Below are 21,003 nucleotides of genomic sequence, written 5' to 3'. Positions count from 1 at the left end.
TTCCACTCCGCATGTGACTATGCCACTGCTCTCAAATTCTTATACCGCAAGGGGAGCTTGAGGAGACTTTGTACTGTTCCTTCATTCTGCTCACAAATTAAGCCAAATGAAGTATTGTTTGTTCAGCAATTGAAATAGCTGGTATGGATGGATGGAGTGCATGTTATCCGCTACTGCTCGGGTGTTTTCTACAGGGTTGAGTGTCACAACTCCTTTCTCCTCCAATGTTACTACAGTGCAGGGAGGAGGCAGCTGCTTCGCTCTCAAAACAACAACTTCTCTCCAGTCTCCCATGTACAATATGCTACAATCCCCAACTATTACACACTGTAAACCACTTTATTGCCACGCATAAAATATTTTAAACTCTAGATCTATTTACAGGACCAGTATGAATTCAATCTATACAATTGTCTATAATCTGGATAAATCTCTTTTAATTTGGCAAAACATACTTTTCAGACAAATTTCCAACGCAAAACAATCTGTTAAAAATAAAGATTTACTGTTAAAAAAAAATTATAAACAGACAATGGTATTACCATTCAACTAAATTCTCAAGCTTATAGAACCGACACAATAGAGCTACAGTACAGTATCTCCATCCTTTATGTCTGTCATATCACTGAACTGCCCCACCTATTCCCTTTTGTCATACGCCCTTCACATGTCTCCATATGCCTGTTAATCTATGGACATAAACAATACAAAAACTTGAGAAAAATACCATAACAAAATCGTTGTGCCCTGACAATCTAGATTAATGGATCAATTAAATAAATCCAAACAGGTGAGGTGGAACTATGGAAAATTGTGCCTCTACTGACACCTATTGGATTAAGAACAATATGGTACCATCACAACCTCTACATTACTATGGCCACACTCAAGCTCAGAGGGCTGAAGAGCAACAGTGGACCAACAGTTCCACCATGTCAACCGAACAGTAGTAAATGCCATAGTGTTGCTGCTCATTTGGAATTCACTCCAAACCCCCCAAACTTCCTCCAGTGGTATGGCCTGTCCTTTGAGCCCAGTGCAGATTGCTCCTGTTCCACTGTGCAGCCGGGGGACAGACGGGGCCCGTCATAATGTAGAGGCTGCCGCCATTCGAGGGCCAATCGCACTGCTCGCTTCACCTGGCACAGCCAACACAGGAAGTGCACCTTTGGTCAGTATGAGAGATGCTCTCAACGGGTGGAAGATCCAACTAAAACAAATACTGATCAATGGTGAATGTGAGTGGAAAGCATGAGCGTTTTATGTGATTTGGTGAATAAGAGGTATGGAAAAGAGAGTTTGAATTGAAGGGCTTTATTGAGTGACCTCATTAGATGAGGTTAGATGAGTTTGTCTGTCCCAGTGTCTGGATGTCTTCCTGGTCTCGTACCTGCTGGTTGATCCTGACAATCTGCTGGTATACCTCCTGCGGGGCCACACAGGCTTTAAGAGGCTCCGCCCCCTGGGCGAACTGGTCCTCTGAGGATTGGCTGTCAGACTGGCTGATGGCGTCATGCGACAGGGTTATCTTGTCAAGCTCACTGCACATTCTGGGGAAACAGGTTAAGGAAATCTGTAATTAGCATCCACCACAGTTAGTTTGTACACTTTGGGACTGGTGAACACACCCATATTTAGCCTATGAAAGGACTACAAATCACTTACAATTGAGACTCTCTGTTGAAAAAGCTTATTTGTAGTCCAGGATAAGGCTTCATTTGGACCTGTGCAACTGCCCTTTAAACAAAATATGTCAAAAACATTAAAGTACTTGAGGTGTGCTTAATTTAGCTTGGATTCTGCACTTTGGGAACTATTCCACTGGTTATATTGTACCTGGCAAACTAAACCAAGTGAAGATTAAGTATTGGACATATATCTTTCTGACTCAGGTCTGACCTGTTTAGCAGTAACAGGGAGGGGTTGCAGACAAACAGTGCTAGCCTAACCTTAGCACGGAGGATGCAGATTGTTTGCAGGCCTGGATGCTGTCCATCAGCTGGGCTTTGACCGTCCTGGCCGTTTCACTGGACAGAACATCTGACACGGAGCAGCCTGGGAATAGACTCAGCAGCAGAGGGACCACCTACACACAAACACACACACACACACACACACACACACACACACACACACACACACACAGACAGATTTACTACAGCAGTCAGTTCTGCACCGTGGGAGTTCCGCACCCCTTTATGAAACATTTATTACATAAAATGAAACGTTGGTTAAAAGAAAGAATCAACCATCCATGTATTTATAAAAAAACATGTTTTGTTTCCCCCCAACTGCATAGGAAACAAGCAGTGAGAGCTTTGTACTTGCATAACTAGGGCCCTTCGTATTTCCTGACAAAGTCACGTTAAGCCCTTGCCATAAAAGCTCAGAATATCTGGTCCATAGTTTTTGTACAGACCAAGGTTAGTTTTATGGATAGAGTGGATGAGACATATTGAGGGTCTTGCCTGATCATTAGTGGGGTCCAGGATGAGGGTACTGATGGCATCCTGCTTGGCCCCCTCAACGTTGGGCAGTTTACTGTGGGCTTTGGCTCGGTTCTCATAGTACCGGCTAACTCCAGGGTTATAATTGATGGCCTCAGAGAACTTATCAGCTGCCTCCTGGTACTTCCTGCGGTGAAGACAAGAAACAGAGGTGTGGATGATAGACAGACTCACCGGTCCTGGTAGCAGTGTGTTCCCAGGGTGTTGTGGATGAGACTCACCGGTCCTGGTAGCAGTGTGTTCCCAGGGTGTTGTGGATGAGACTCACCGGTCCTGGTAGCAGTGTGTTCCCAAGGTGTTGTGGATGACAGCGAGGCGGATCCTAATGACCTGGTCATCAGGAGAGATCTCCTTCGCCTGCTGGTAGTCAGCCAGGGCAAACTCCCACTCATCCTGCTTGAAGAAACAGTCTGCACAAACCACAACCACCTTTATAAATATCTGAAGTGATGTGTGCGGTATACCCAGATGCACTCATTCCTGAAATTGGATGTTATGGATGTAGGCATAGCCACGGAAAGTAGGAGTGCTGAGGGTGCTGCAGCGCCCCCTGATAATCCGTTTTTTATTTTTTTAAATACACAAAATTAGTGCCCTGGCCCTTTATTACTCCGGTATAAGCGAACAAAAATAGCCTTCAGCAGCGCAGGGAGAAAACAATTCTCAGCACCCCAACCTCTAAACATCTTCCCATGGCCATAGATATAGGTACTGCCTTTATGCATTAACGTATTCAAATTGTATGAGGAGATATAAAATCACATCACCAGTCACTTCAAACACATTCTCTTTTGATCTCAGAGACTCCTGCCCACCATCTATAGTTACACAATATTGTTATTTCACTGGGCCAGACTTCAATTGCACCTTTTTCAAGAGGGAGCCCACAGCCTTCCTCACCTAATTTCACCTCAGCCAAACCCCCCCCCCCCCCCCCCCCAGACATACCTCACTTCCCTGATCTTACCCTCCTCTATTATCCCCTCTGCTCATTTCTTCTCACCTCCTCTGTTGATGTAGAGGCCACTCTCCTCCTTCTGCTCCTGGATGGCCTTGTTGAGCAGCAGAACTGCCTCTGTGTAGAAGCTACGGGAGAAGCACTGCACAGCAAAGTCGTTGTAGGTGAGCACCAGCTGGACCTGGGCCTCTCCCTGCACGGCCCTCCAGTCTTCCTGGGTGTGTCCGCTCAACTCCGACCCCTGGTCTCCCGCATCTCCAGCCTCACTCAGCTCCACAGCCAGGACCAAGTCCTCAATGGCAGCAGTAAACTCTTTCAGCCTGCGGTACAGAATACCCCTATGGTGCAAAATACTACATATTAGTGGATAATAGACAGTATGTATCCTCATTTACTATAGATTGGTAGAGAAGCTTCTCCTAACAGGTACATGTAGATGTATATCTCTTCAGTGGTAGCAGAGAACGGTATGGTAAAATGGGGTCAGGCATGTATCAGATAAACCACAGGCCTAATCAACCACCTTGCTTGGTGTATCAGAACCTGAAAAATACTCTGCCATCAACACCTGAAGAGGTAGTGCCGCCCAGTCTCAGGGCAATGCTCCAGGGCTGTGTTGATCTTGGACAGGGCCTCTGTGAGCTCCCCTGCCAGGGCCCTGCTGACGGCCTGCTGCCTGGCCCTTTCACTGGCCTCCTCTAGCTGGCCCAGCAGGGCACCTGCCTCTGGGCACGACGGACTGAGAATCAAAGCGGACCTCAGATCATGGTAGCACATTTTTACCTGTATAGAGAATTGTGCTGTCATTACATTAGATTGCATGTAAATTAGACTTTTGATCATTTATATAGATAAAAGTGGCAATGACGTCACGTGTTGAGCTAGTACATAAGCTATTTATCCCTAGGGTTAAAACTAGAAATCGCCACACCTTTGTTCTTTCTAGCATGGTATTGTCAGATATTGCCCAGTGTTTAACACAGAGGTAACGGAGTGTGAGAGTGTACTACTGACCTGGTTGAGCTGTTTGTGGAGCCGTGCTCTGAGGGTGAACAGATCTGCGGTCTGAGAGTCTGCCTCCAGCCATTTACTAACCAGCCTCAGACAGTCAGTATAGCGGCCCAGGGCCGTCAGACATGCCAGGCTACAACAGCAACAAAGGGGGACACTTCAGTGGTTCAAACTTTAAATCTTAGGTGAATAGCACCATCACATGGCTGTACAAGGTGTCTGTCTATCTGTAGAGACGGCTGAGGTCAAAGGATTTCACATGACCTCCTAATGCCGCGTCCACACAGGTTATTGCCATACGGTACATTTTACGTAGTCTTCACAATCCAAGTGCCGCATCACAGCAAAAAGATTCACACCACACATTAGCAACTTCTTCTGTGGTTTACTACTGACACCGCGCGGCAAAGCAACACACAAGTTAAAAAAATCCAACGCATGCGACACACTGCACGCAGTGCCACGAACCGCAACCTAGTCCCGCAGATGAGTCGCAGCAGTGCAGATTGCCTCCCAATTATATGAATGGACGTCTGCCGGAATTTGACGGAATTTTACAGTTTGACGCAACCGGTATGCACGAGGCGTTAGGCAGATAACATATGGATAAAGCCAAAGAAAGTGTTAGTAAATAGAGGAAACAGTAATACATCTATTATTTGTATGCACATAGCTCTCCATGTGAATAACTCGTATTTCACACTGACCTCCTCATGTGATATGACCTGCTGCTAGGCTTGAGCTCGGCAGCCTTGGCAAATGACTCCAGAGCATCCAGGAACATGCCCTTATCATACAAACATTGGCCCTGTGGAGTGGACACGATTTTATATATTACAAACTGTTTTCAAGTGAAAGCAAGAAGTATTTCAATAGGGCTGGATGCTTGCTTGACTGTGTAGGAATGATCATCCTGTTTGCATCACACAGCAGGCCGCTTTGGGGGACATTCTCCCTCCTCACTCTCACCTGTAGGTAATAGATGAAGGCCAGACGTGTGTGTAAGGTCTTAGCCTGAGGCTCCAGGAGGCAGGCATGCCTGTAGCTGACGACTGCAGACTGGAAGTCACATAACTGTAAATAGGCCTCCGCCTGGCTCACATAGAGCTGGGTCTGGAAGTCAGGACACGTATGACAACTTCAGACAATTCTTTCAGACAAATCAAACTATATTTCAGTTAAACAATCAACCTCACTCCCATCTGTTCTCCTTCCAACAGCAGTTACTGTAGATATTCAGAATCATTTGGTACTTGATGTCAATTTATGTGGTTCTGTACCTGTTTCGGCTGAAGATGGATAGCTTTGGTGAAGAATGTCACGGCCTTTGAAAATTGGGACTCTGTCATTGCCTCTTCTCCATTCTCATAGCTGCAAATTGATAAATATAGGTGAGTGACCCTTGGCAAACTCATCTTCAGAGATCCTATTGACATGTGATCAAAGTAATACATTGTCAAATAAGCTGCATCAACCTGTTGCCATGTCAAACTCACTGTTCAATGGCTTTGTTTGTTAAAATGTTAATGAGATCAGGCCGGTCCCCTCTCCGGCTTTCAGATGATAGGAAAATGCTGCTGGACCCAAAGAGCCGGCAGATGGCATGTTTACGCCGCGCCTCCACGAGCACTTCCTCCGACACAGCAGTGGGGAACAAAACCCTGTCGTCGTCGACCTGTTGGTCCTTCTTCAGAGCAGGAACAGACATGCCTTATATTATGCAGCTAACGTTAGCTAGCAATTTGTTGGCATTCATAGCTAATGTAGGGGATCGCAAAAGTGCCTACTTTATAATTCTAACGTACCAAAGTATTTGCATATAACAGGGTAGCTAGCTACTTAGCTATTGGTGCGAAAAGTTTCCGCAGTTGTTTTTCTCTCTTTGCTTTCAGTCACTTTTGAGAGCGCTGTAACCAAGGGAACGAACAACATGTGCATGAGCGGCTAGTGGATTTACCACGCCCATTCTGTCTGATTGATCACAAGCTTTTATTACATAAATAATTACAATTGTAATGTTTTGAGAAGAATTTCGAACTTTAACCTGAAAGGCAAAGTAGAAGCAATGTATTTTACTCGGCCTAAAATCGGTCCATAAAAATAGGCACACGAAGTGAGGAATTTTTGTATGACAGTCAAGGAGAGAGTGGGCTGATTCGATTATGCTGAGCTCCGGGGACCCCTGTAATAGGGCTCGTGGCGTGCAAAAGCGGGAGTCGCGCCCTTCTCAAATCGAACAGTAATCTGCTCCGCTCAGAAACACATAATATCTATTTTGTATTACATAAATGTTCGAATTAATTTTCAAACTAGTTTTCATTGAGAAGGCAGATGAAGTGTTTTTTCAAAGGCAATCAGGTGAAAATAGCATCCTTATCATTACTTCTCGTGCTTTATTACGTACATTTTGTTTTGAGGCAATTTTGCCGTGGTCTTTGAACGGGGCTCCTGGCACACGCCCAGGAGGCGGCCCGTTCGACGCGAATACAATCAACTTTCACCCGGGTCAGATTAATCGAATCCCCTCATAGTGAATTTGGTCAACAACAATTATTATTTGCTAATTTCCTACATGAGGCGTATTTAATCGAATATACGTTTCGTAATAGTTAGGTTGTTACAAATACACTGGAGTGGACGCACGTGGCATTTAGGCAATAAAAAAACAATTACTTGAAATGAGAAGTGTGCCTGTTGTCAGAGCTAGATAGAGGATTTTTAAGCAATAAGGCACGAGTGTGGTATATTGGCCATATATCACAAACCCCTGAGGTTCCTTATCTCTATTATAAGCTGGTTACCAACGTAATTAGAGCAGTACAAATACATGTTTTGTCATACCCGTGGTATACGCCAAATAGTTAATCTGTGTCGTTTACAGTTTCAGCAAATTAAGCATGTGGGCAAAGCCATGTACGAGCTAGCGAGATCCTATTGGCGCGTTGTAGCAGATATTTGCATATTTCCGTTAGGGAACGCCTTCCCTGTGAAACGAACGAAACTACGTCCTGGGAACAGCTGCACTTTTATTTTGAAAAAACCAAACCGGAAATTGCAATTAATTGCTTGCGTGCGCATCAACTGATTATATGAAAACACAAGACCAGATTTCACAATCCGCTGGTCGGTCGGTCGGTCAGTTGACAACATTGAAACGGATATATTGCTTTAAAAATTGTAATATAATTATGATTTTCGTTCTTTCCTGATCATTGTCGATTTGAATTAGGTGGTTATAGTCTCACGTGCGGTGGTAGTTTTCCCTTCGCGTATAATTCTTTGCACAGGTTTGCTAAATTATCTGTCGCTGGCTCTGCATGTCCAACATTCATGGTTGTCAAGTGACTGCGAACAGGACAAACCATGATTGAAAGCCAAAATGAGTCAAGACGATTGCTTGATACAGAAGATGGAGAAGACACAAGAGTGAGGTCGGAACAGGACGCATATCTTGAGTAAGTTTGTTATTGATTGTTAGAAACATGTCTGCAAGGAAAGTTTTCACCCAATATGGTTGGTGGCCCTATACCACATAACATGTTGTTCTTTACTAAAAACATGGTCTCGTGTTGTTGCGATGAAGTCTTATATGTAATGTTATTGTTACAATAGATACTGATTTGTAACCCCACCTGTTCTTTCAACAGCAAGGTGAAGAATGGGAAGCTGTTCCTGGCCACTCTTGCAGCTGTCCTTGGTCCCTTGAGTTTTGGGTTTGTATTGGGGTACAGTTCCCCTGCCATCCCTGAACTAAGCACAATCACTGACCCAAGATTACGACTAGATGATGACGAGGCTTCGTGGTTTGGGGTAAGATAAATTCTGGGCCCCATGACAAGAATGTTTTTTTTCCCCCCCTCGCATAACCCCACTAGGATATGCTTTGAATCCTTGTCATGCTATAACAAGGACCCAGAGTTTTTCTTGGTCAGGCCATGCCACTCTTGGGGGGGGACTTAGGGCCCTAATCATTCCTGAGTGGATGAAAGTGGACATTAGCCACTATTTGACTGTTTTTCTTTTGTAGTCTATCGTGACGATAGGAGCTGCTATAGGAGGTCTACTCGGCGGTTGGATGGTGGACAAGATCGGGAGGAAGCTGAGTCTTATGTTCTGCTCTCTACCTTATATCTTTGGTTTTACTATCGTCATTGCTGCTCAGAATGTCTGGATGCTGTATCTTGGGAGGGTACTCACAGGACTGGCAAGTGGGGTGACGTCACTTGTGGTGCCAGTAAGTACTATGGAATGTCTACTCTTATGCTATCAGTTTAAGGTCAGAGGGAGTTACAATTGACCATGATAAGTGTACTATGTGAATGCCTGCATTCTAATGATCTTATTTCATCATACATTTCTATTTTACATAGCACCTCAAATGTTGAATTATTTATATTGATATGCCATGCTGCATACTCTTCCTGTGTGAAAATTGTTTTTCACTTTTCTCTTCCTCTGTGCTCTAGCTGTACATCTCAGAGATTGCCCATGAGCGTGTCCGTGGGACAATGGGCTCCTGTGTTCAACTCATGGTGGTCACAGGAATCATGGGGGCATATATAGCAGGTATGCCACAGTAGGTGTCTGTCTGTCTGTTAGCAGTATTTGGATGTTATGACTTTATCGTTTTGAATCTCATGAGAAAGTCTTGAATTTTTTTTTAATACCGTATCTGGTCAGCGGAGGGGATTTCTGACCATGTCACTAAGGATTTCTCTGTTTTGTACAACTTTGCCAGAGGTTACAACAGTAGTCATACGGGTAGAGGTTAATGTTTTAATGATGTGGTGCAAGGTTTTCCAATCCCAATCAGTATTGGCAACCGAACCTTGATAAACACATGTCATGTGATCATCACCAGGAATGATCAAGATTCCACCCTGCTAACTGAGAGCTCTCATATGTGCCAGCCTCCCAAGCCACCGCTATGCCTAATCAAGTTACTGACATGACATGCTTGTTTCTCAAGATACTTTCCTCAATAGACAGTACTATTGCAGGCGTGGTAGGCTGTTTTGTCTCATTATTGTCTTATGTTTAGAAGGAATGGTCTTTGGCTGAGAAATGTTGTAAGGAAGAGGCTTTTCATTATCCCATTGTCTGTATATGCTCTTCTAATTATGCATATTTCAATTTTTGTGGGGTGATGGATACTAATAATCGACACTATAGATTTTCATTGTTCATCTTCTGGAGTTACATAATATCAACACCACTATGTGGAATCCAGAATGTCAGTGGTTAATTTTCACTGGGAAGGATCCAACTAGGGTCATCCCACTACTGTCCTCTCACATTCCCTACTCTACTAACATCCCAGGGATGTTTCTGGACTGGCGCTGGCTGGCAATCTGCTGCTCCATCCCACCCACCATTATGATGGTGTTCATGTGTTTCATGCCCGAGACCCCCAGGTTCCTGTTGTCTCAGGGTAAACGGAGGGAAGCCGAGGAGGCAGTGCGCTTTCTGAGGGGGCCAGATGCCCCTGCAGAGTGGGAGTGTGCCCGCATTGAGGATGCTTCTGACGACCAGGTGAGTTTGTGTATTCCCTAATAATCATGAGGTATAAGACTTGCTTTGAAGAAGACATTGTGCAATGGCGTAATACAAGGGACAAAGGTATGGATTGTGAAATATTTAGTCACCTCTGTGTTGTACTTAACCAAATCAATAAGAACATGTGGGAAAAATCCAGAACTTTTAGCTGAAAGAACTCTGTCTTTACATGCATGGTTTTGTCTCTGAGTGAGTATATTCTGGTCAGCCCCACTACTATAGGGAAGCAGAACAGAGATAAACTTGGCAGAGCTGAGAAACGGTTGTTATCCATTCAGTGGATATAGTGTGAGGAGAATCAGGAACAAAGAAGCATGCTAACACATCTGACTCATGTTAATGGGAATAAGAGGGTGTGATGACTGTGTGCTTTGTGTTAAACCCAGGGAGGTAGTTTGGGGATGGCTGATCTTAAGGACCCTGGAGTATACAAGCCCCTTGGAGTGGGCATCATGTTGATGCTCTTCCAACAGCTCACCGGTATCAACGCCATCATGTTCTATGCTGAGACTATCTTTGAGGAAGCCCATTTTAAGGTAAGAATTGTTAAGTGTTATGAGGTATTTTGGCTGCTGGAATGAGCTATTTTATTTTTTAGGATTACAGTTTTAATACATTGATCAAAAATATAAATGCAACAATTTCAAAATAGACTGAGTTACAGTTCATATAAGGAAATCAGTCAATTTAAATAAATTAAAACTGACATTTTCAGCTTCCAGGAATTGTGTACATATTCTTGCGATGTGGGGCTGTGCATTATCATGCTGAAACTTGAGGTGATGGTGGCGGATGAATGGTACAACAATGGGCCTCAGGATCTCGTTATGTATCTCTGCATTCAAATCTCCATTTGATAAAATGCAATTGTCTTTATTGTCCATAGCTTATGCCTGCCCATACCATAACCCCACCGCCACCATGGGGCATTCTGTTCACAACGTTGACTTCAGCAAACCCCTCACCCACATGATGCCATTTGCCCGGTACAATTGGAACCGGGATTCATCTGTGAAGAGCACACTTCTCCAGCTTGCCAGTGGCCATTGTGACTTTACTTTCATTAATCTGATGACTGATTTATTTAATACACTAACTATGTTTAATTGTTACCCGATTTTAAAATGATCATCTAACAATTAACTGAGAAGGAATTTGGGGCACCACGGAAGAGATTATCATCTCCTTAATTAGTCTATGGTATATCTATTACATCGATAAACAGTAATCTAATTATTACCTCATCATTCTAAACAGTTGTAATCTCATGCATCAGCAAAAACCCCAGCCTATGGGCCTCCTGGGTAACGCAGTGGTTAAGGGCGCTGTACTGCAGTGCCAGCTGTGCTACGAGAGACTCTGGGTTCGCGCCCAGGCTCTGTCGTAACCGGCCGCGACCGGGAGGTCAGTGGGGTGACCCACAATTGGCATAGCGTCGTTTGGGTTAGGGAGGGTTTGGCCGGTAGGGATATCCTTGTCTCATCGCGCACCAGCGACTCCTGTGGCGGGCCGGGCGCAGTGCACGCTAACCAAGGTTGCCAGGTGCACGGTGTTTGGTGCGGCTGGCTTCCGGGTTGGATGTGCGCTGTGTTAAGAAGCAGTGCGGCTTGGTTGGGTTCACTCTGGAAGATAGCTAGCTAGCCAGCAGTGTCGATGGTTCCCACTGGGTGATGAGACAGTGATTGTCTGGAAGATGAGCTTCTCGCCAACACCTCGAGTCTACTCAGGGTTCAGGATTCAGACCACTTTACACTCACAGCTGCAACCTGGCAATGTTCTGGTCTCGTCTGGGAGGTGAGGTATTTTCTTCACCTCGTGAAGCATTTCAAACGTGTAACTCATGGCTCACATTTCCTGGTCTAATTTTAATTTCTGTTGGCATTCTGATTCCGTTAGTTTGATATGCTCTCTGGCTACTTACTTATGCAGTTTATAGGGATTCTCTTATAAACTCAGCAAAAAAGGAAACGTCCTCGCTGTCAACTGCGTTCATTTTCAGCAAACTTAACATGTGTAAATAGTTGTATGAACATAACAAGATTCAACACATGAGACATAAACTGAACAAGTTCCACAGACGTGACTAACAAATGGAATTATGTGTCCCTGAACAAAGCGGGGGGGGGGGGGGGGGGGTGTCAAACGTAACAGTCAGTTTCTGGTGTGGCCACCAGCGGCATTAAGCACTGCAGTGCCCCGTGTGGTTCTGGGATTTTTGCTCACCGTTCTTGTGATCATTTTGACCCCACGGGGTGAGATCTTGCGTGGAGCCCCAGATCGAGGGAGATTATCAGTAGTCTTGTATGTCTTCCATTTCCTAATAATTGCTCCCACAGTTGATTTCTTCAAACCAAGCTGCTTACCTTTTGCAGATTCAGTCTTCCCAGCCTGGTGCAGGTCTACAATTTTGTTTCTGGTGTCCTTTGACAGCTCTTTGGTCTTGGCCATAGTGGAGTTTGGAGTGTGACTGTTTGAGGTTTTGGACCGGTGTCTTTTATACTGATAACAACAAGTTTAAACAGGTGCCATTTTTAAAGAAGGTCTGTGAGAGCCAGAAATCTTGCTTGTTTGTAGGTGACCAAATACTTATTTTCCACCATTTCCAAATAAATTCATAAAAAATCCTACAATGTGATTTTCTGGATTTTTTTTTTTTCTCATTTTGTCTGTCATAGTTGAAGTGTACCTATGATAAATTACAGGCCTCATCTTTTTAAGTGGGAGAACTTGCACAATTGGTGGCTGACTAAATACTTTTTTGCCCCACTGTAGGTCTCTTTTAGTGTCCTATGTTTTCATAACTGTGACCTTAACACTAACAGTTTACAGACTGTAGGCAATTAACGACTTTTCCACAGGTGCATGTTCATTTATGGTTCACTGAACAAGCATGGGAAACAGTGTTTAACCTGTTGAGTGTAGGGGGCAGTATTTTGATGTTTGGATGAAAACCGTACCCAAATGAAACTGCCTATTTCTCAGGCCCAGAATCTAAAATATGCATAGTATTGTCAGATTAGGATAGAAAACACTAAAGTTTCCAAAACTGTCAAAATATTGTCTGTGAGTATAACAGAACTGATATTGCAGGTGAAAACATGAGGAAAATCCAACAAGGAAGTGCCTAAGAGAAACAAATCTCCCTGTTCCATTGCATGCCCTCTCTCCATTTTAAAGGGACATCAACCAGATTCCTTTCCCAATGGTTTCCACATGGTGTGAACTGTCTTTAGACGTAGTTTCAGGCTTCTATTCTGAGAAATGAGCGAGAAGGATCACATCGCGTCAGTGGATGGCTGGGTGCTAGCAGAGTTTTGCATGCGCAACAGCTTGGAGCAGACATTTTCTCTCTCTCTCCTATTGAAAAAGCTATGGTCTGGTTGAAATATTATCGATTATTGTAAAAACAACCTGAGGATTGTGTATAAACAACTTTTGACATGTTTCTACCTACTTTACGGATACTATTTGGAATTTGTCTGCCCCGTCGTGACAGCTCGAGCCTGTGGATTTCTGAACAAAACGCACCAACCAAATGGAGGTATTTTGGATATAAATATAATCTTTATGGAACAAAACATTTATTGTGTAACTGGGAGTCTCGTGAGTGCCAACATCAGAAGATCATCAAAGGTAAGTGATTCATTTTATTGCTTTTCTGACTTTCGTGACCAACTTTGCTGCTAGCTGTTTGTAATGTTTTGTCTGCTGAGAGAGATGTCCTAACATAAACGCTTGGATAGCTTTTGCTGTAAAGCTTTTTTTAAATCTGACACGCCAGGTGGATTAACATTCCTGCAGTCAGCATGCCAATGGCACGCTCCCTAAATTTGAGACATTTGTGGAATTGTGTTGTGTGAACTGCTAATTTAAGTGGCCTTTTATTGTCCCCACAAAGTGCACCTGTGTAATGGTCATGCAGTTTAATCAGCTTCTTGGTATGCCACACCTGTCAGGTGGATGGATTATTTTGGCAAATGTAGAAATGCTCACTAACAGGGATGTAAACAAATTTGTGCACACAACTTGAGATCATATTTTATTTCAGCTCATGGGACCAACATATGTTGCGTTTTATATTTTTGTTCAGTGTCGATTTATTGGTTCAATTTGTTTGTTTTTACACATTACTATTCATAAGCTGTAATATGATCTAAATAATATCAATACTATGGATATTGACATGCCAGTTGGGTTAAATGTATTAAATGGCAGATGGTGATTTTGTTTTTCAGAACAGCAATGTTGCTACGGTGGTAGTAGCAGCAATCCAGGTAGTGTTCACTGCAGTAGCAGCATTGGTCATGGACCGCGCTGGAAGAAAACTTCTCCTCATCCTCTCAGGTGCATATGTCTCAAGCGTGTCTGTAATATCAGAACTTAACTTTCCTCCACCATTGATTATAATGCATCAATTGAGTCCTTTTGTGGCAATCCCGCTCAAAATGTAGGGGGCGGAAATAAGGCGCTGTCAAGCTTGACATCAGATTATCTCACCCAAACTGGGCCCCAACTCCCTAAAAATAATTGTTCAATGGCGGACATGCATAAATACGGAGGCCTCCATGCACTTACCACAAATGCCTCGTTTGCTGTATTGTAGATTGCTCTCCATTACACTTTTTAAATTTTTTTTTTTTTTTTTGTATCGGTATATGATCCAAAGACACCAGCAATTCAAAAAGAAGAAAAAGATTGAGCCATGTCGCGTGCCATAGTTTTAGAACTATGACATCATGTCTGTACTCTGCCATCTTTGTGCTTGTTCACCAATGTGAAAGAAATGTCAATTTCTCCCTCCCTTTATATATCAAGGCGTTTCTATGTGCCTAAGCACTGCTGCCTTTGGTGTCTACTTCAAGTTGTCCAGTGAAACCCATGGTAACTCCTCAGGACTTTGCCTAGTAGAGAGTCCCCTTGCAGAGAACCCTGCGGTTGGGCTGTCCTGGCTCGCACTGGCCAGCATGGGCTTCTTCATCACAGGTGAGCTCCACACTTAGATTGGGCTCTGTCTAGTCTAGAAAACAGTGACTTGTTGCCCAGCAAACTATCCTGGCTAAATAAACACATTTTAAAACAAATTGTTGGCAATGTACAGTGCATTTGGAAAGAATTCGGACCCCTTCCCTTTATCCACATACAGCCTTATTCTAAAATGTATTACTTTTTTTTATACCTCATCAATGTACACACACTATCCCATAATGACAAAGCGAAAACAGGTTTAAATTTATTTTGGTACATTTATGTAAAAAAAACATTATTTACATAACTATTCAGACCCTTTGCAGTGAGACTCGAAATTGAGCTCAGGTACATCCTGTTTCCATGGATTATCCTTCAGATGTTTCTACAACTTGATTTGGCGTCCACCTGTGGTGAATTCAATTGTTTGGATATGATTTGGAAAGGCATACAACTGTCTGTAAGGTCCCACCGTTGACATGCGTTGCATGTCGGAGCAAAATCCAAGCCATGAGGTTGAAGGAATTGCTGTAGGATTGTGTAGCGGCACAGATCTGGAGGAAGGGTACCAAAACATTTCTACAGAATTGAAGGTACCCAAGAAAACAGTGGCCTGAATCATTCTTAAATGGAAGAAGTTTGGAACCACCAAGACTCTTCTAGAGCGGTCCACCCGGCCAAAATGAGCAATCGGGGGAGAAGGGCCTTGGTCATGGAGGTGACCAAGAACCCGATGGTCAGTCTGACAGAGCTCCAGAGTTCCTCTGTGGAGATGGGAGAACCTTCCAGAAGGACAACCATTTCTGCAACACCTCACCAATCAGGCCTTTATGGTAGAGGTTTCACAGAAGCCGCTCGGGAAAAGGCACATGACGGCCTGCTTGGAGTTTGCCAAAAGGCACCTAAAGGACTCTGACCATGAGAAACAAGTTTCTCTGGTCTGATGAAACAAGCAAACACAGGAGTGGCTTTGGGACAGGTCTCAATGTTCTTGCGTGGCTCAGACTTGAACACGATCAAACATTTCTGGAGGGACCTGAAAATAGCTGTGCAGCTAATAAATAATCGTTTTTGTAGATTCTCATTTATACGTGATATAAATTAAAAATCAAGCTCCTTGATTGGATAAAAATGTTAACTTTAACACTTCCCTGTGGTACTTTTATTTTATTTATCCCCATCCAACCTGACAGCGCTTGAGGATCTGCAGAGAAGAATGGGAGAAACTCACCAAATATAGGGGTGACACGCTTGTAGCGTCATACCCAAGAAGACTCGTTGACACTGACGTCTTGCTTCCGGACAAGCTAAACACCTTCGGCCGCTTTGAGGATAACACAGTGCCACCGACACGGCCTGCTACCAACGACAGTTGGCTCTCCTCTCCTCCTCAACCTCAGGAGGCTGAAATTTGGCTTGGCACCCTCAAACTTTTACAGATGCACAATTGAGAGCATCCTGTCGGGCTGTATCGCCGCCTAGTACGGGAACTGCATCGCCTGCAACCACAGGGCTCTCCAGAGGGTGTTGCGGTCTGCAGAACGCATCACCGGGGGCAAACTACCTGCCCTCCAGGACACCTACAGCACCCGATGTCACAGGAGGGCCAAAAAGATCATCAAGGACAACAACCTCCCAAGCCACTGCCTGTTCACCCCGCTATCATTCTGAAGGCGAGGTCACTACTGGTGCATCAATGCTGGGACCGACCGACAGACAGTTGTTTCAATCTCAAGGCCATCAGACTTTTAAATAGCCATCACTAGCACATTAGAGGCTAATGCCTTACTTAATCACTGGCCACTTTAGTAAACGGCACACCGGTCATTTTAATGTTTACATATTTTGCATTACTCTATGTATATACTGTACAGTCGTGGACCAAAAGTTGAGAGAATGACAAATTAATTTTCACAAAGTTTGCTGCTTCAGTGTCTTTAGATATTTTTGTCAGTGTTACTATGGAATAAGTATAATTACAAGCATTTCATACGTGTCAAAGGCTTTTATTGACAATTACATGAAGTTGATGCAAAGTGTCAATATTTGCAGTGTTGACCCTTTTTCAAGACCTCTGCAATCCCTGGCATGCTGTCAATTAACTTCTGGGCTACATCCTGACTGATGGCAGCTCCATTCTTGCATAATCAATGCTTGGAGTTTGTCTGAATTTGAGTTTTTGTTTGTTCACCCGCCTCTTCAGGATTGACCACAAGTTCTCAATGGGATTAAGGTCTGGGGAGTTTCCTGGCCATGGACCCAAAATATTTATGTTTTGTTCCCCGAGCCACTTAATTATCACTTTTGCCTCATGGCAAGGTGCTCCATCATGCTGGAAAAGGCATTGTTCATCACCAAACTGTTCCTGGATGGTTGGGAGAAGTTGCTCTCGGAAGATGTGTTGGTACCATTCTTTATTCATGGCTGTATTCTTAGGCAAAATTGTGAGTGAGCCCACTCCCTTGGCTGAGAAGCAACCCCACACATGAATGGTCTCAGGATGTTTTACTGTTGGCATGACACAGGACTGATGGTAGTGCTCAACTTGTCGTCTTTTTTCCGGATTCCCCAAACAATCGGAAAGGGGATTTATCAGAGAAAATGACTTTACAGCAGTCCAATCCCTTTTGTAGAATATCAGTCTGTCTGTTTTTCCTCGAAGTGGCTTCTTTGCTGCCCTTCTTGACACCAGGCCAGCCTCAGTCTTTGCCTCGCTGTGCGTGCAGATGCACTCACACCTGCCTGCTGCCATTCCTGAGCAAGCTCTGTACTGGTGGTGCCCAGATCCCGCAGCTGAATCAACTTTAGGAGACAGTCCAGCAAGCGCCAGGACCGTCTCCTTTCTTGGGCGCCCTGAAGCCTTCACAACAATTGAACCGCTCTCCTTGAAGTTCTTGATGATCCGATAAATGGTTGATTTAGGTGCAATCTTACTGGCAGCAATATCCTTGCCTGTAAGCTTTTTTTATGCAAAGCAATGATGATGGCACGTTTCCTTGCAGGTAACCATGATTGACAGAGGAAGAACAATGATTCCAAGCACCACCCTCCTTTTGAAGCTTCCAGTCTGTTATTCGAACTCAATCAGCATGACAGAGTGATCTCTAGCCTTGTCCTCGTCAACACTCACTCCTGTGTTAATGAGAGAATCACAGACATGTCAGCTGGTCCTTTTGTGGCAGGGCTGAAATGCAGTGGAAATGTTTTTTTGGGATTCAGTTAATTTGCATGGCAAAGAGGGACTTTGCAATTCATCTGATCACTCCATAAAATTCAGGAGTATATGCAAATTGCCATCATACAAACTGAGGCAGCAGACTTTGAAAATTAATATTTGTGTCATTTTCAACTTTTGGCCACGATTGTATTCTATTCTACTGTATCTTAGTCTATGCTGCTCTGACATTGCTCGTCCATTATTTATATATTCTTAATTCCATTCCTTTACTTAGATTTGTATGTTGTGAAATTGTTAGATATTACTGCACTGTCGACGCTAGAGAAACAAGCATTTCGCTCTGAATGCTTATGTAAATGTGTGATATTTCAGTTTAGCTAAAATGTATAACCTGTTTGTATTTATAATTAATTATTGTGGGGTAAAACAATTTTAATACATTTTAGAAAAAGGCTGTAGAGTAACAATCTGGGAAAAGTTGAGGGTTTTGAATACTTTTCGAATGCACTGTAGGAGTGTTTAGTAATGTTTTTAGAGTATATTGGGTTTAGTCACCTATAAGTTGTTCCATGTCTTTTGGCTATAATATTGAAATGACTATTAACCATAAAATATAAATGAGTATAAGTTCAGATCTGACATTTTGCCTTGTGTGATGTTTTCTCATCGGCATAACCTGTTGTCCGTTCAGGTTTTTCTCTTGGTTGGGGTCCCATCCCCTGGCTGGTGATGTCTGAGATCTTTCCTTCGCGAGTAAAGGGGTTTGCCAGCTCTGTTTGTGTCCTCACCAACTGGGGCTCTGCCTTCATCATTACCAAGACCTTCCAGGACCTGATGGTGAGCTGGTGCTGATTTGGGGCATCGTGTGGCAGACGGGGGGGATAAAGGGATGTTTTGCAGGCAGAGGACTTGGCAGTAAGCCATTTTGCAGTTATGGTTTGCATGTTCTTAGCCTAATAGAGACAAATGTCTTACAGATACACAAATTGCTATGTATATATTTAGATAGTAAACGTGTCGAGCAAGGTAGTTTTAGAGCAGTGTCCAAGTCAAGACAAAACACAGTTTACAGGATCAGCTAAGATGTCTGAGGTAATACTGGTAACTGTAAGGATGAATTTGGGAATTGTAATAACAATCCATGATACATTTATTTCAGGACCTTCTAACCAATGCAGGGACCTTCTGGCTGTTTTCTGGGTGTTGTGCGCTCAACATAGTCTTCACCATCCTCTTTGTCCCGGAGACCAAAGGCAAAACTCTGGAGCAGATCCAGACACAATTCAAAGGGACTCCAGAATAATCAAGCTACAATAGACAAACTTAATGCCAACCCCAAATATAACATCAAGGACAGCGTCTCACGATACTTTGTGGTCAATAGTTTTCTGGGTAGTCCTATCCGGATGGTCCTTAGCGATAGATTATCTCATTCTGTGACTTGAAAAGGTATAAATGGTTGTGGCTGACTTGTGCCTATTTGATACGCTCAGACTTAATAGTGGGCCTTGCATTCTGAGCCATTGGCCTTTTGGGCATCCTGAATGAATGCTGGACCTCTTAAGCCCCCTTTTTAAGGGTACTTTTACCAACAACAAAAAAATTGCTGGAGTAGTTTAGCTCATACATCACACTTGAAGATTTACAAAATATATGTGTGCTCCAGAAATATTTGTCAATTCAACTTACAATGCTTGCATTTCATTATGTTGTATGTATTTTTTGGGGTGAAAGTACAAGAACAGTTTACAACATTTTCAAATGTGAGAGAACAATTAAGGCTATGTGCATGTAAGTTAGAATTTGGCCCATATTGATAATTAGAGACTTTACTGATTTAATGTTCTATTTGTACCATGGGGGTATACATTAAGTGTGCACAAATGTCCTGTTGGTATTATTTGTCATGTTTTTCTTCTGAAACAACTAAATGTTTTTACTGAAACATATTAGAAAGGTGGAGAAAAGTATGTTATTTTGGTAAGAATGGCTGTGACTACACATGAAGTATCAATGCACACTGTAATATGTGGTATACTATTACCGGTGCCATAACATTGAAATTAAATGTGCTACAGTAGTGACTGGTCATATCATGTTAATAAAAGACTTGTCTATTTCATCCATACTAGCACTGTACATTTTCTTTAACCATAGACATTCTATTTTTTTTCTTATTCTGAAAAGTTCTAGGGGTTATGGGGTCTGTTCAGTGGGCACTCAACTGTATGGAAGCCTAGTGGTTAGAGGGTTTCCAGTTTGAAACCCAGGTCTGATGGGAAAATTCTGGCAGGAAGTGAGCTGGCAACCGGAGCTGGTATCAGATCCTAGATGCCATTGCCTGCTGTTGTGCCCTTGAGCACAACAACTGCTCCATGGGCGCCCGGTGTACATCCCCCTCCAACCTGTGTGTCTGTCGGAGGGGTTGGGATAAAAGCAGAAGTCGACTAAGTGTATAATTGAATAAAGTGATTTTAATAAGACTACATGAAATTGCTATTGCAATGACATGAGTGTGTGACTAACCCTTGAGAGACTTTTCTCAAACTTGTGGTGGATCTTTTGATCACCTACACCTGCAATTATCTGCCTTATTTCCCATCTTACATTTGTATAAACTTGTAAGACCATTTTGACTTCTACACTTTTAATGTCATTAACATTTTCTGAGGTTATTCAGTATGTCGTCTCATGTTTTAAATCCTTTCAACTGAATGGAAATGTCAGCTTCTTTGTTTCCTGGCCTCACATTAGGAATGAGTCTCCATTATGTTGGGCATAATTTATCACCTCTGTTAAAAGACTGTAGATGCATCATTACAATGTGG

The 21,003-nt window shown here is 43.2% G+C and overlaps 2 protein-coding genes across 4 annotated transcripts; one reads left to right on the top strand and one right to left on the bottom strand.

Annotated features, from left to right (window-relative positions):
• Positions 1–325: 325 nt before the first annotated feature.
• Positions 326–7,457, bottom strand: LOC110525115 (tetratricopeptide repeat protein 16). Of its 3 annotated transcripts, XM_036979585.1 has the most exons (14): positions 7,318–7,457; positions 5,973–6,163; positions 5,757–5,847; positions 5,446–5,589; positions 5,184–5,284; positions 4,480–4,609; positions 4,034–4,248; positions 3,511–3,803; positions 2,776–2,917; positions 2,469–2,634; positions 1,950–2,086; positions 1,666–1,737; positions 1,391–1,550; positions 326–1,139 (listed from the first exon to the last, which is right to left on the bottom strand). In XM_036979585.1, the coding sequence occupies exons 3-14, from the start codon at positions 5,823–5,825 to the stop codon at positions 972–974; spliced, it is 1,797 nt and encodes a 598-aa protein (XP_036835480.1). In that variant the 5' UTR covers positions 5,826–5,847; positions 5,973–6,163; positions 7,318–7,457; the 3' UTR covers positions 326–971. The 3 variants fall into 3 exon arrangements, with proteins under 3 accessions (XP_036835480.1, XP_036835478.1, XP_036835479.1); XM_036979583.1 differs by lacking the exon at positions 7,318–7,457 and having other exon boundaries at positions 5,973–6,446; XM_036979584.1 differs by lacking the exons at positions 1,666–1,737; positions 7,318–7,457 and having other exon boundaries at positions 5,973–6,445.
• Positions 7,458–7,548: 91 nt separating this feature from the next.
• On the top strand, positions 7,549–20,299 carry LOC110525450 (solute carrier family 2, facilitated glucose transporter member 8). Its single transcript, XM_021605571.2, has 10 exons — positions 7,549–7,931; positions 8,124–8,286; positions 8,504–8,710; positions 8,943–9,042; positions 9,797–10,008; positions 10,419–10,568; positions 14,268–14,376; positions 14,848–15,015; positions 18,867–19,012; positions 19,335–20,299. The coding sequence occupies exons 1-10, from the start codon at positions 7,840–7,842 to the stop codon at positions 19,476–19,478; spliced, it is 1,491 nt and encodes a 496-aa protein (XP_021461246.1). The 5' UTR covers positions 7,549–7,839; the 3' UTR covers positions 19,479–20,299.
• Positions 20,300–21,003: the final 704 nt, after the last annotated feature.

The sequence above is a fragment of the Oncorhynchus mykiss genome, chromosome 6, assembly GCF_013265735.2.
Source record: "Oncorhynchus mykiss isolate Arlee chromosome 6, USDA_OmykA_1.1, whole genome shotgun sequence".
Taxonomy (NCBI): Eukaryota; Metazoa; Chordata; class Actinopteri; order Salmoniformes; family Salmonidae; genus Oncorhynchus; species Oncorhynchus mykiss.
The sequence above is the reverse complement of the archived record's forward strand: the minus strand, read 5'-3'. Positions and strand labels throughout refer to the sequence as shown.

Coding starts and splice junctions, on each gene's coding strand:
- LOC110525115 (XM_036979583.1), bottom strand. CDS start 6,184: ATGTCTGTTCCTGCTCTGAAGAAGGACCAACAGGTCGACGACGACAGG. Junction 5,848..5,972: donor ACAAACAAAGCCATTGAACA/GTGAGTTTGACA, acceptor ATCAATTTGCAG/CTATGAGAATGGAGAAGAGG. Junction 1,140..1,390: donor TTGTCAGGATCAACCAGCAG/GTACGAGACCAG, acceptor TGGCTGTGCCAG/GTGAAGCGAGCAGTGCGATT.
- LOC110525450 (XM_021605571.2), top strand. CDS start 7,840: ATGATTGAAAGCCAAAATGAGTCAAGACGATTGCTTGATACAGAAGAT. Junction 8,711..8,942: donor TGACGTCACTTGTGGTGCCA/GTAAGTACTATG, acceptor TCTGTGCTCTAG/CTGTACATCTCAGAGATTGC. Junction 15,016..18,866: donor CATGGGCTTCTTCATCACAG/GTGAGCTCCACA, acceptor TTGTCCGTTCAG/GTTTTTCTCTTGGTTGGGGT.